This window comes from Oreochromis aureus, linkage group 11, assembly GCF_013358895.1.
Source record: "Oreochromis aureus strain Israel breed Guangdong linkage group 11, ZZ_aureus, whole genome shotgun sequence".
Lineage (NCBI taxonomy): Eukaryota > Metazoa > Chordata > Actinopteri > Cichliformes > Cichlidae > Oreochromis > Oreochromis aureus.
The window spans coordinates 14,469,261-14,482,969 of record NC_052952.1 but is presented as its reverse complement, the minus strand read 5'-3'; the positions used below and the strand labels follow the sequence as shown (position 1 = coordinate 14,482,969).

At 40.8% G+C, this 13,709-nt stretch overlaps 1 protein-coding gene across 3 annotated transcripts in view; it reads left to right on the top strand.

Moving 5' to 3' along the window:
* LOC116320619 (furin-like protease kpc-1) overlaps positions 1-13,709 on the top strand; it is a 200,068-nt gene that overhangs the window by 175,578 nt on the left and 10,781 nt on the right. For all 3 annotated transcript variants that reach the window (XM_039619940.1, XM_039619938.1, XM_039619939.1), the window contains exons 16-17: positions 782-967; positions 11,738-11,861. In XM_039619940.1, the coding sequence (XP_039475874.1) occupies positions 782-967; positions 11,738-11,861 (310 nt within the window). The remainder of the gene's footprint in view (positions 1-781; positions 968-11,737; positions 11,862-13,709) is intronic.

Genomic DNA, 13,709 nt, shown 5'->3' with positions numbered 1-13,709 from the left:
ACTCTCTGTCCTATTTTCATAATTAGTCAGCGGACCTTATCAGGGAGGGAACGACATTGTTTGTTCCTTCGTCACATATCTTATCTAGGGTGTCAAAGATTAAAACAGCAAATTGATTAAGAAGGCACATTCAAAGAAAGTGCTAAAAAAAAATGTCATGTTCCATTTTTGGAGGGAGCCAGATGAAAGCATGGATGCTAGTTGTCTCTTATGTATGAAGCTACAGCGTAGATATGGTTAAATCTGCATGACTAAAACTGGAAAAAAAATGGAAACAAGGGAAATTAGTTAATGTTGGCTTGGTGCAAGGTTAGCAGAATCTGTCAGCAAAAACTTGCCAATTGCTATGTTTTCTCTTTTTTGTTTAAACTGCACAAAAGTATTTAAAACAGTATAAAACAACAATCTGCGGTTTAATAGAACATTATAAATGGAGCTATTTTTTACCCCAGCACAGTAATTTCCTGTCATCAACATGAGGTTGTAAATCTTCTGGTAGAAACTCTCAGTTAACACAAAAAATACAAGTTTTTTACCCGAGCAGATTAAACAAACCGATATAAAAGCTGAATATGATACATGTAAAACAGTCAGGCTAATTAAGAGAATCAGATTGACAGTTTCGCTTTATGTTAAAGGGAGCTAAGTGGCTGCTAGCAACTTTTTCATGTTTTAGCTCACCCAACAGTTGTATTGAGCTTATTATAGGAAGAAGGTGAGAAAGTGAATATCCTATAATGTGGAACTATTCCTTCATGGAGCTTGCCATCTGTCTCAACAGGTGAGAGTGAGTATCAACGCAGTGTGCCGTGGTGACCTCTCCATAAGCCTTGTGTCTCCTGGTGGCACAGTGTCAGTGCTGTTGGATACGAGGCCTTACGATGCCTCCACCGCTGGACTGAAGAACTGGACCCTGATGACTGTGCACTGCTGGGGCGAGCAGCCACAAGGCCGCTGGAGCCTCCAGGTGAGAAAGAAAAGCTGCTCCTATCAGTGTTTAACTGTTAGCCCTGGTTGCAATTTAGGATATGATAGCAAGTAATGGTGCATTCCTGAATAAGTGTGCTGCAGTGGTGTTTTTAAGTGCAAATAAAAGTATTACGCTGCATTGCTCATGATTCCTGAATGATTCTGCCTTGCTAAGAACAAAACAAATCCTGTTTTTCCTCGCTGGAACGTGCTAACTCTGGCATTGTGAACAGCCAGTAAACATCACTACATGTTAGCATTTAGCGATGGTACTCCATCACAATACTAACTTACAGAGCTGCTAACATTGTTGTTGGTTCTTAATAAGCCTGTTCATGTGTTTTATACAACATGTTGAAACATTTGGCTAGCTTTGAACTATAAAAAGTAGTAATTACACTAAAAGCCTTTTGCCCGTCTCTTAATAACTGATATGACTTGGAAACTAGTAAAGAAGTGACAAGAAAATGTAGCCAAAATCTTTGTGACATAGTTTATATACTAACTTTGCTCTCCTGGAGGCCTTGTTTCGCATACCTTCCCTCATGATATAGAAATAATTTGCTCCGCTTCACATTGTCCTCTTCCAGTAGCTGTGTTGTATAGAAGTTTAAAAATAGCCCAGCCCGGCACAGCTCAGCTCAGCTTGGTTCAGTTCATTTTGCAATAGCAATGTGAATCATCCTCTACTTTCATCTCCAAGATTCAGCCAAGCATGGCAATCTTCATTTTCCTCCCCACACTCTTTCTTTTTTTTTTTCCTCATAGATGTGCTGATGTTTGATATGGAGGAAGGAGCTAAAATGGAAGGGAAATTAAGACTGGAAGGTTAAGTAACCTTGGCCGGGTTTGACAGGCACAATACTGCCGACGTCTGATTAGAATCCATACTCTCAGACAGTAGCGCGCTGAGGTCATTTACTGTATATATGTGTGGGTGGTAGCAGTTCGGGGGGGGGGACTCGCTGTGTAGAAATGTGTGTGTGTGTCTGTATTTGTGTGTGTGCAAATAGGCGTCAGTCCTTGTAAACAGTTGGAGGTTTATAAAGAAAAAGCTGTGAAGATGAAAGACACCCCCCTCCATCCTCGTCACCTACCTCCTCCTGCAAATTCGCACACATGCAAACACACACACACTCTTTCTTTTCTCTTGCTCCATGTCTCTGTGTCTCTCCCACGTCCTCGTACAGATTTACTGTCCCCTCTGTGACCAATTACCAGGGCCCAGTGTGTCGCAGAGATGGGGAGGAAGCACCGTGAAGCCGAGCCACATAACGGTGCCGTTGCTCATTACCGGAGGGCCGAGACAAGTCGCCGCGATGCTCGCAACACGAATTAACGCTCGCATCTGACGTGCCGCATGCCTTAGCACACCACTAATCAGCCCATACACACACCCACGCAGTGATTGGTTTCATGCTGGATGTCAGCTCTGCCGTAGATTGGAGAGCAACATGTACACACTCTCACAAATATGGGGCGCTTGAAAAGGAGACGGTGCGTTAGCATGGTGGGGAGGGGGATACAAAGGACTTACATGGCTAAAGTTGAACAACAATGTCCACTACTGGCTTTTGAACTATATGAATCAAAATCTCTCTTTTCTGAGAGTGTATAGATATTGATTGCTAAATAACACAAATTGTCATTTTTAATGGTTTTTGACATTTGGCAGGCTGCTACAAAAAAAGCCTCTGACAAGCAGTTACGCCAATTAAATCTGACACTGATACATGGAGAGAACCAGAGGACATACAGGACTAAGAGAAAAGAGGAGTTTTAGAGAGAGGCAAGGGTAGCCTATAACATGGAGCCCTGGGAAGGGACTTTACCTGGACTATCTTTTGGATCTGTGTTTAAAAACTCAAGGGCGGCAGAGAACGGGGGCTGAGGGACATGGGGGTCTGTGGAGAAGTCCGTATTGATTCGTCATGATGACAATTGTCAAAGAGCGCTGTGGTTCTACTAGGAATAAAAGTGGGACTGAAGTGAAAAGGGAGCGAGTGTTATGGCTCGAGGCTCGGCTGACCTTCTAGCGTTGTGAAGGAGACGGGACCGCGGGGCTGGAAATATATACTCTCTCTCGCTCTTGTCATAACTGCTCTCCCTTGTGCTCACTCTACCGCCATCTGTGGCGCCTCAGCTCACCTCCCTGCTTTTACTGTTGATCAGAGACAGTATTGCACAATATGGAAATCCCACGAATAGCAGTTTACAATATGCACGCTGTCATTAGGGATGGCCCATAAGAAGATAAAATGGTAATTTCACCCAAATTTAGACATTTTTTCCCTTTCCTCCCTGTGGTGAATGTCGTCACCAGTGGTTTTGGTGTTATTTAACCAGATTCATCTCCACCTCAATCAATGTCCCCACTTTCCTTGATAATCAACAAACCTCAATGGACTATGCACATTTTCTTTTTAACAATCTGAACACTTTAAGTTACAATTTTGTTGAGTTTAAAGACTCTTTTAAGCTTCCTAGCAGGAGCTGTAAAATGAGTGAGATTTATGTGAGCTGCAAAATATCTTTTTAAATATACAAGTTAGACAAGGATAAATGTTTTCTAAATAACTAGTTTATTTATAGCCAGGGAGCTTCATATCTCAGGCCACTTATGACTCATATTGGAACAGGATCTGGAAGCATCATGTCTTGCTGTTAAAAGACTATGTGTAACATGTATATGAATCGGAGGCTCATTAACTTAAATTGTAGTTGATGTCATCAATTTTTAGTTTGCGCTTATTCTAATATTGCTACACTAAATCAAAGTTTGAAATGAACTCAATTATGATTAGGTTTATATCATCAATAGTCCCAGCCCTAGGTGGACGAATAATATCTTAAAACCTGAGAATATAAAAAAACCTAACCACATGTGACTTACCATGAAATATATGAGGAAAATATCCCTCTTTGTAATTTCACTGTACCAAGTCTTTTAGTGTGTGTGTGGTGGTACAGTAATAACTCTTCTAATTGGTAACTATGACTGACAGCAGTTTTTTTCCATTCCTTCCGCTGCCTAATACAGTTTTCAAAGAATATTATAGAAGGGTGTCATTACTGTGCTCCACTTTCACTGAGACCTTATACACACAAACACACAAGCAGAAAAAAACACGGCAAAAATATAAACACACATACGTCGCTCTCCCACCCCACCTGCCGTGCCCACAGGGTAGGTTTGTGTGTGTGTGTGTGTGTGTGTGTGTGTGTGTGTGTGTGTGTGTGTTTATAGCAGCGTGGCAGCAGTCTTTGAGCAGCGACATCTCTGATTCCCAGAGGACTTTGAGACTCGAGCTGACTGTGACTAGAGCGGCTGTAGGAATATAATAGCACTATTTAGCCTGCAGCACTGTGGTCACACACACACACACACACACGCTCAGACACACAAACAGCCACCCTTGCTGGCTGTGATAGACAGATCATATATTTACCATCTTCATCCCTTGTGCTCCTTCAGGAGTCTTTCCCCTCTTGTCTCCCCAACAGATTACACAATCCAAACACACACAGTGACTAAGTGATAATAGAAAAATGTAAAGATAAAGTATTAACTACGCAGTTTCTGCCACTGTCTTCCACCTTGAGTTGATGAATATGGTACAGTTTGTGTTGTTCATTCTCGCTGGGTAAATGATAAACCCTTCTGGGGTAAGATGATAACTTGACTAAATGATGTCTCAGGCTGTGGCGAAAATAGTGTTCGTTAAAAACACCAGAGTGTTACGATAAGGTTGTTTTATTCGCTTCATCATCATATTTGGTATTAAATACAAGCGTGTGTTATTAGTTGCAGTGCACTGATATTTACTTTTTGGACGTTACATTTTGAAAAAGTATTACACTAACTGGATTTATGTTTTTAGTCTAACTGTACAGGTCTGATGAATGTTGTGTGCATGTGTTTTGTCCTGTCTTCCTCCCCTCATCCACCCAGGCTTGGCAGGTGGCTGCCCCTCTCTGTGCCTGGTTCTGCTGGAGGTTTCTTCCTATTGAAAGGGAGTTTTTCTTTCCCACTGTCACCAAGTGCTTGCTAGTAGAGGGTCATCTGTTTCCTTGTATTATCCTTGTATTATTGTAGGGTCTTTACCTTGCAATATAAAGTACCTTGAGGCAACTGTTGTTGTGATTTGGCGCTGTATAAATAAAATCGAACTGAATGTGGTTTGACTATAGTAACATATGATCAGCTAATTGGAAAGCTGGATTTAAGTTATCCAAGAAGAAAATGTGTATCTGGGGCTTTTATGAACTCTACACTGAAAAATAATTCAGAAATTAGAAAAACATGCTCCCTGCAATCTCATATTCTTAGAGGTGATGTTAGTTCCCATTTTTAAAAGGCAGATTTTTTTGGACTTTAAAAAGTTATCCTACAATGTTATGTACTACCTGTACAGGGGAGAAGTACTGCTGACCTCTGGTAAAACCAGTGTAAGAACATCTTCTGTCGTTACTGTAACAGCAACATACTTACACACAGTATCAAGTTTGGCAGAAACACTGTCAAAGCCTGAAGTAGAAACACAATCACACGCAAACAAACATGCATTTTCATTCACACACACTCACTCACTTTGGCCCAAGGTGGATTTCTAGAGGTGCATATATTTACATATATTTGCATGTTTAATGAGTTTTGGGAGATCAAGCGATCCAAGCGGCCCTTTGTGGGTATTTCTTTCTTTCTTTCTTTCTTCCCTTCGTTTTTTTTTTTTTTAATTTGTGTGTGTGTGATTGTGGTAGGAAGGGGAGTAGTGGAGGGGGGTCTCCATGTAAATATCACCCACTGTGTGTTGGCACCCGTCGCAGATGGTCGGGGGCGAGGGCACCCTGTGGGCACAGGATACCTATTTCTGTTTATCTGCGTGCTTTGTGTGAGACTGGGAGGCACAGAGAGTGTGACTCTAGTTTGTGTGTGTGTGTCTGTGTGAATACATTGCACTCTAGGTGTTTGTATGTGTGTGCTTTTGCAGCATATTATTCTGTATATTCGTGTGTCTCTTCAGTTGAGAAGCTGGCTGTGTGCGAGGGTGCAGTACATGCGCGTGTTTGCAATTCACTACGTATTTGTTCACTCTGTGTGTGTGTGTGTGTGCAGTTTTAAATGTCTGTGTTGATGGAAGCAGTGTTTGTGTGTTTGTGCAGACATTTGCGTGTAAGCTTGCTGCAGTGTGTGTGTGTGTCTGTGCATGTGTGTCTCCCAGCATGCAGCGTGGCTATGATGGCCCTGTTTTGGATGATTGATGTGTTGGAGGGAGCAGTGAGGAGCCCAGGTTGGGCCAGAGCCTCAGTCTGACACACTGCTGCTTCCCTGCTGCTTTACATATGTAGACGCAGCAAGACTCCTCCTCCCCTCCCATCTGACACTGCTTCACTCTCTAACACTGCCAACAATCGCAGGTTTCTTTTTTTGGAGGTTTTATTTTGAAGCTTCTGTTTATTCCATGAGAGTAGACTGAGCCCTGTGTGCCGTTGTCTAGCAACTTCCTGTTGCACATTTTACACCTGTTAGTACAACTGCAGACTGAACTGTTGGGTGGGAAACCTTATTATTTAATATTCTGTTATCTGTGAAAAGAAAATAACATTTAACAGACAGTGCAGCAGTTTGTTTTTTAAATTACAGATTTAATTTTTCTGTTATGTAAAATTATATAAAGTTAGACTTGATAAGTCTTTTAAATGGGACCTCATTTCTCGCTTGATAATTTTTAGTCTTAGAGTCTACTAAGGTAGCTTTGCATAAGTCAAAGCTTAGAATAATCTTCATTTTTCTTGTACTGGGCACTGGCCCCTCAGTTTATCCAACGTCTGTCAATTTAGCTTGTCAGTCTTCAAGCCAACTTTTTCTTGATTGGCTGCCCCTCTTAAAGTGAGTGAGTGAGTTAATATGTTAATGTACTGATTATGAGCACATACTATTTTAATAGTAAATATACAGTGGTGGAAATAAACAATTTCTCGTTTTTATGCTAGTATCATTTTAATTGTGAGAGACAGAATATCAACCAGAAATCCAGAAAAATCACATTACATGAAAGTCATAAAGTGATTTGCATGTCATTGAGTGCAATAAGTATTTGATCTCCATTTCTCGTTCCCACAGATTGACTGTGCCCATGTGATACACAGATTACATCAATCAGTTGTTTAATTTCAGATACTCCTGATCTCAACTCATTACGTGTCTAAAATGCAAACCTGCCCACAGAATCAGCTTCTTACATTTCAACCTCTCCACCACCACGGTCAAGACCTGATCAAGACAAGATTGTACACCTGCAGAAGGCTGGAATGGGAAGTCCATCAGCAAGAAGTTTGGTGAGAAGGTAGCAGCTGTTTTAGTTGCCACCTTCTGCTAAAGAAGAACCACATTAAGGTCATGGAGTGGTCTATCCAGTCTCCAGACCTCAATCCTATAGAAAATCTGTGGAGGGAGCTGAAGCTTGTGAAGCAGCAGCCAAGAGACCAAAAATATTTAGAGAGTTTCTGTAAAGAGGAGTGAAAAAATCACTCCTGAGATGTGCAAACCTGGTGACTAACTACAAGAAACCTGTTACTAGTGTGCTTGCCAACAAGGGTTTCTCCACCAAATACCAAGTCAAGTTTTTTGTGGGGGATCAAATACTTTTTTCCCTCAGTGACATGCAAATCAATTTATAACTTCAGATGTTTGGTTGATATCTTGTCTCTCTCTCAACTAAAATAAAACTAGCACAAAATTACAGACTGTTCATTTCTTTGGTAGTGAGCAAACTTACAAAATCAGCAGGCGATCAAATCATTATTACAAGTATTTCCCCCACTGTATAAGAGAAAAAAGAGTGAAGGCATAATTGGTTCAGATTAAAGTGAATCTATATTAAAAAAATGTGGAAGCACATCTCAGAAAAGTATATTATATCATCACAAACTGACCATTTCTTGGCAAAATTAACAAAGCCATTTATTTAGAATTAACACCCATAGTAACAGTGACTAAACAAACATCTGCCACCTGCAAAACAATCAGAACGTATTTGTAAAAAGGTGTCAATTTTTAAGAAGGAGAGGATGGTGTAGAAATGGAGAAATGACACAGCAGTGATGCCTAATGTAGCTGCTAGCGAGCTTCGCTTTGATTCAGAAATTTAACACGGTGCACAGTCACGTCCTTTCTCAGAGGAGCTGTTCTTTTAAGAATTATAGAATTGTGGTGAAAGTATCTTCCAGGTGTATGATTGTATAAATGTGGAGTGGGGTGTCCTGGAAAGGAGCTGATACTTCCTCTGTGAAGAAGCACTGAAAACATCATAAAGTACAGTTTTCTTGTCTTTTCTTTGCATGTCTCCATTTAATTGTCTTTCTCAGTGATGCTCTCCGTCTTCTCCTTTCTGCTAAATGCATAATTTGTCCTCTGTTTTTGTTCTTTTCATCTCATTTTGTCTATCATCCTCCCACTCTCACCATCTCTCTGTTCCCATCTTTCTTTTCACATCTCCACTACCTGTGTATCAGCATCTCTTTCTGAACTCCTTCCTCATCACCCCCTATCACCAGGTCTCGCTCCCATCACCCTGACACTCACCCGTTTCCATATCCTGCCATCTCTCGCCCATCACTAATCCCCCTCTCCAACCTCTTTTTGTCTCTGTAGTTTCACTCTCTCTCTCTCTCTGGCTTTTGAAATCCTTCCACTTTCCCCTCTGTTCCTCTACTTCTGCTAATCCTTTTATTTTCTTTGTCTCCCTTTTGTCTAAAAGTCAGTTTAATATCTTTCTATCCTCTATACCCCGATTTTGTCTCCACTTGTAGTTCTCACATTTTTTATAACATTGTAGTTAAATATCATTTTCATCATACCTTCAGTGTAATAGCTGGATGACTGCTTCTTAATTTTTACCTTATCTTCAGTTAATAATGAAGATAAGGTGCACTTATAGTTGACACCAAATATCACCATCAAATAATACAACATGGTGTTTGGTGTGCTTTACAAAATGATTACAAAGCTATGGAACTCACAAGCATATTTTATGGATTCAGGATCATAACTTTATGTGTAAAATGAACTTCGGCTCAATTAGAAACAATCTGGAATTCGAAATATTTGACTCGCGAGGTTTCCCTGTGACAGCATGGTTGCAGCTCTTCAGAGAGCCATGTCAACCTAGTAGAAAGTCCTGCTGGGAGGCGAGGAGGCGTGCAAGGCATATCGATCCACCTGTAGCATCCAGCTGTTTGTTTACCAACAACAAATCAATGCAGCACTCAGCTGGGGGCTGCCATGCCTGGCCTCTGATCTGCTCTGAGCACTCTCACACACACACAAACACTGCATAGAATATACACACACACACACACACACACACAGGCAGAGAGGCAGACTGGACAGTTGATGTAGCAGATTTATGGTATAAAGCCATCTTTGAACAATGCTTGACTAAAAGGGGATTTTGTGGGTTTTCATAATAGTCAGGTAATTTAGATTGATATGTTACTTTTAATTATCTGTGGGCTGAGCTACAGAAGAGATTTCATTCTTCCTTTTTTATCCAAATACTGTCCTGATTTATGAGTAAAATACTGATTTGACATAAATGAAAGTGGAAGTCAGAGAACTGACATGACAGAGTGAAAAAGACAGTTTTCACCACCCTTTACAGCAATAACTAGAAGTCATGGTTTTCTGTATGACTTTATCAGTCTCTCACATTGTTGTTGAAGACTTTTACCCCACTCTTCTTTGCAGCATTGCTTCAGTTCATTGAATTTTGCAGGCATTCGTTTATGCACAGGTCTGTTAAGGTCCTGCCACAGCGCCACTGCAACCCTGTTGCTGTTGTAGATTTGCCGGTGCACTTGTGATCCTTGTCCGGTTACTTGACCACATATGGGCCAAGCTTTAGCTGTCAGACAGATGGCCTCATGATTGAATCTAGAATACAGAGGAGTTGGTCTGTATGCCTAAGTAGTTGGCAGTAGTTGACAGTTGGTTGACCAAATGACTGCAAGGTGTCCAGGTCCTGTGACTGAAAACGAGCCCAAATCATCACACCTCCACCACCGTGCTTGACAGTTGGACAAAACATCACATCAAACATCTCCATTTTGGTCTCGTCTGTCCAAAGGACATTGTTCCAAAAGTCTTGTGGTTTGTTCAGATTCAATTTTTAAAACTTAAGCTGCACTGCCATGTTTTGTTTTGCTTTTTAATAGAAAGAAGCAGCTCTCTCCTAGCAACCCTTTCAAAGAGGCCATATTTGTTCAGTCTTTTTCTAATTGCTAGTCATGATTAGCATTTAACATGCTAACTGAGGTCTGTAGAGTATGAGATGCAGCTTTTGGATTTTTTGGACTTTCTCTGCGCATTGCACGGACTGATGCTGAGGTGAATTTCGCTGACAGCTGTCTAGAATGTTTTCCACTAATGAATAATCTTTCTGTCTTTGGAATGATGACTTCAAATTGTTAAAAAATGTTCTTATACCACTTGTCATATTGACAGGCAGCAACAATTGCTTCTCTAAGATCACTGTTGAATGCTCTTGTCCAGCTCTTGTAAGGATGAACTTAATTTTTGCCTTGACAATTACATTAAAATGCAGCTACAGAATGATTCATCTTGTACCTTTGGAGATTACAGACCTCAACTTACATTTTTGCTGCAACACGATTGGCCACTGTGACAGTCAAAGGCTTTTCATTGTAAATTAAAGGTCAAAAGTCTTTTGTGTTGTTCTGTACAAGTTTTTAAGTACTAAGTCATCAGATTCAGATGTCACATGATCTCACCCCCACCCACCTCTAACAGTTGGCATACTCTTTATGGCTGATTAGGGTAAATGAATAACTGATGTACTTCACTTAAATTCTTAAACTCAATTAAAAAAAATTAATAAATAAACTAAAATATGGGGATGTGAAATTCTGGGCTGAGACTTACAGTAACAGTATGTTAGCTAGTGCTGATACCATTGTTTTTTTCTTTGTTTAATTTATTGCTTCTTTCCTGAAGATATCTTCATTATAAAAAAATATAACTGAATACCCATCCATATGGTTCCCTCAAGGTTGCCATCGAGTTTACTTTTGTAGTGTTGTATGAAGACTTTATGAATTTGTAACCTACACTTTGGTTTTAACTTTAACACATAAGCTCTTCCTGCCTTAAAAATGTGGGTTGATTAAACAAAGTAAGAAGAGTTAGTTCACACTGTTTTCATGCTTTAATAAATGTAAAAGTAACAGACAGAGACTCTGGGGAGTTTTATCTCTGTAACAATGCATGCTGGGAAATCTGCTACTATGTTTATTCTCTTTCTTAACCTCTTGAGACCAAAGCTTCTGTTGGGATGCATGTGCAAAATCAGATGTAAGCATCTGGGATTAATTCAGCTGATATGAGCTAAAGTTAGATATTTACATTATGTCAGAACGGATCTGTGTATTCCACTAAATTCCTGCATGATAATTTACAGACCAAAATCCATTTCATGTTTATTTATACCATTACTTCATCACCTTTTTATAAGAGAAGTCTGGTGCTTTCCTAAAAAACCCTTTTCCATCATGAAAAGGTTCATCCAATAGTTTACTGTAAAATAAATGATTATATGCTTTATTCACATACTGCCAGATCTTCTCATTCTTTGTCTTTGTTTTTAGTATTGCTGCATTAGGACATTTTCACATAAATATTGATTGACTTGTTGATCGATTGATTGATTTTTTGGTGAAATGGTGTCTTTGTCATGGTGATTGTTTCCAGGTGACTGACCGCACGGGCACAGTGAGGAGCTGCGCGAGGCCAAGTGAAGAGGAGGCAGCCGGAGCTCTGCACAGCGTTACACTCATCCTCTATGGCACCTACCACCCACACAGGACCACGCACGGTATGTGAAAGCGTCAACCAGTACATTCTGAGGTGGGCACGGAGGCCGAGTTACTGTAGAGGTGTGACATGTGTGCTGGACGTACTGCAAACGATGCACGGAGTTAATATAAAAAACAGGACAAGGAAAAAATAATACACGAACTAATTAAACAATAGAAATCTGAAAATAGATATATGCTATCGTTATTATTCCAAGTTTCCTACAACCCTCCACTCCCACCTCCACCTGCCATCCCTGCTCGTGTGGCTGAGGCACTGCAGACAGAGGAAGTCAGTGGACTGACCACAGGGACTATGATGTGTAATTACAGCGTGACCCCTGGCTGCCCCTTCTCAATCCCACCCGTTCCTCCACAGTGTGTGTCAGCTTCCCTGTTGCACACAGCTTCCACACACACACACACACACACCTTGTTAGCCACACACGGCATAAAGCCACAGCACCTTCCTCTGTGTCCCTGTCGGGGGTTTCAGGTTTGTTAGACTCACCGAGGCATGCTGGGAGAGAGAGACGTACCCAGACTGTCCTGTTGATCTCTGTCAACAAGGGTTCACACTGGTCATGGAGGTCCTGGAATATCACTTTTCACTGATAGTCAAGTAAAGTCAGGAACCTTAACCAAAGTGCTGTCAAAGTTTAGATTTATTTTAGATTTCTTTTTTTCCTCGCATTACATCCCTGTTTCAGCCCAAATTAGGAAGAAGGTGTGTTTTTAGGGCATAAAAGTACTCGAGCTCAGTTATGGAAAAGTCATGGAATTTCACCCGAGGGCCGCAGTGGGTATCTCCCCTCTTTTTCTGTGTGTGTGTGTCTTGCTCTGTTGCTCACTCGTCTCTTTCTGTCAAGATGCTGATCTCTCTGTTGAGAAATCAATGGCTCCCCCCCTCTTCCCTCCTCCCTCTCTCTTCATCCATCCATGTATCCCTCCCCATGCTCCTGGATCTAACCCAAGTTCAAGCTGTTAGTCAATCTGCTGTCCACACACACACTCACTTCATTCACAGGTTCTTACAGTGTTGCTATTCCTCAGTCGTATCCCCAGTGACATCATTCTGTAGTGGGCCAGTTAGCCACACTGTGCCCTGAGCATCACCCTCAGTCATTCTGATTTCCAGACTAGCTTGTATTATGCTGTGTGCAGAATAGATTAGAGTGCTTTTTCATACTTTTTATAAATAGCTTTCCAAGTCTGTCTGCTAAATATGAAGTTTGTCATAGAAACAGTAAACTTAACATTAGTAAGATATGAATTTGTATGTTTCAAACTTGATTGTACTTAATATGTGTACTTTTTAAAGTAATTAATGAGTTTCCTGTAGAAAGTGATATGTTACACTATTACATCACCACAATACTGACTGCAAAGTTGATGAAAACTAGAAAATTTATCATTGAGACAGCACTTAAACTGTAGATTTGTCCCAAAAATGTCTCTCCTCTGCGTGATCCTATAAGCCTGTTGATGTCTGCTTTTTGTTACCTTTTACTCTTTGGCAGATGGCATCAGCATCACCCTGGGTCATGTGGTCTTTAGCTGCTATGTTTGTGTTAGTGTATAACAGACTTCTGCAGGTTTTGAATGCCTTTAAGTTGTAGTGTCACTACTCCCTAGGCTTGTTAGTTTTTACAGGAAGGGATTTGGTTTTGTTCTACCACAGAAGAATTATTTCGATTGCATGCTGATGATGGGTGAAACCATGGCTCACATTTGGCATTCTCACTCATCCTTAACATGTATGGATGGAGTTTGAGCTTTGTGCTGGCCAAACTGGGGAAAGCCATCTCACTGCACTACACTGTGCACAATGGAAGTGTCATGTTGAAGCAGGAAAAGGACAATGTTAT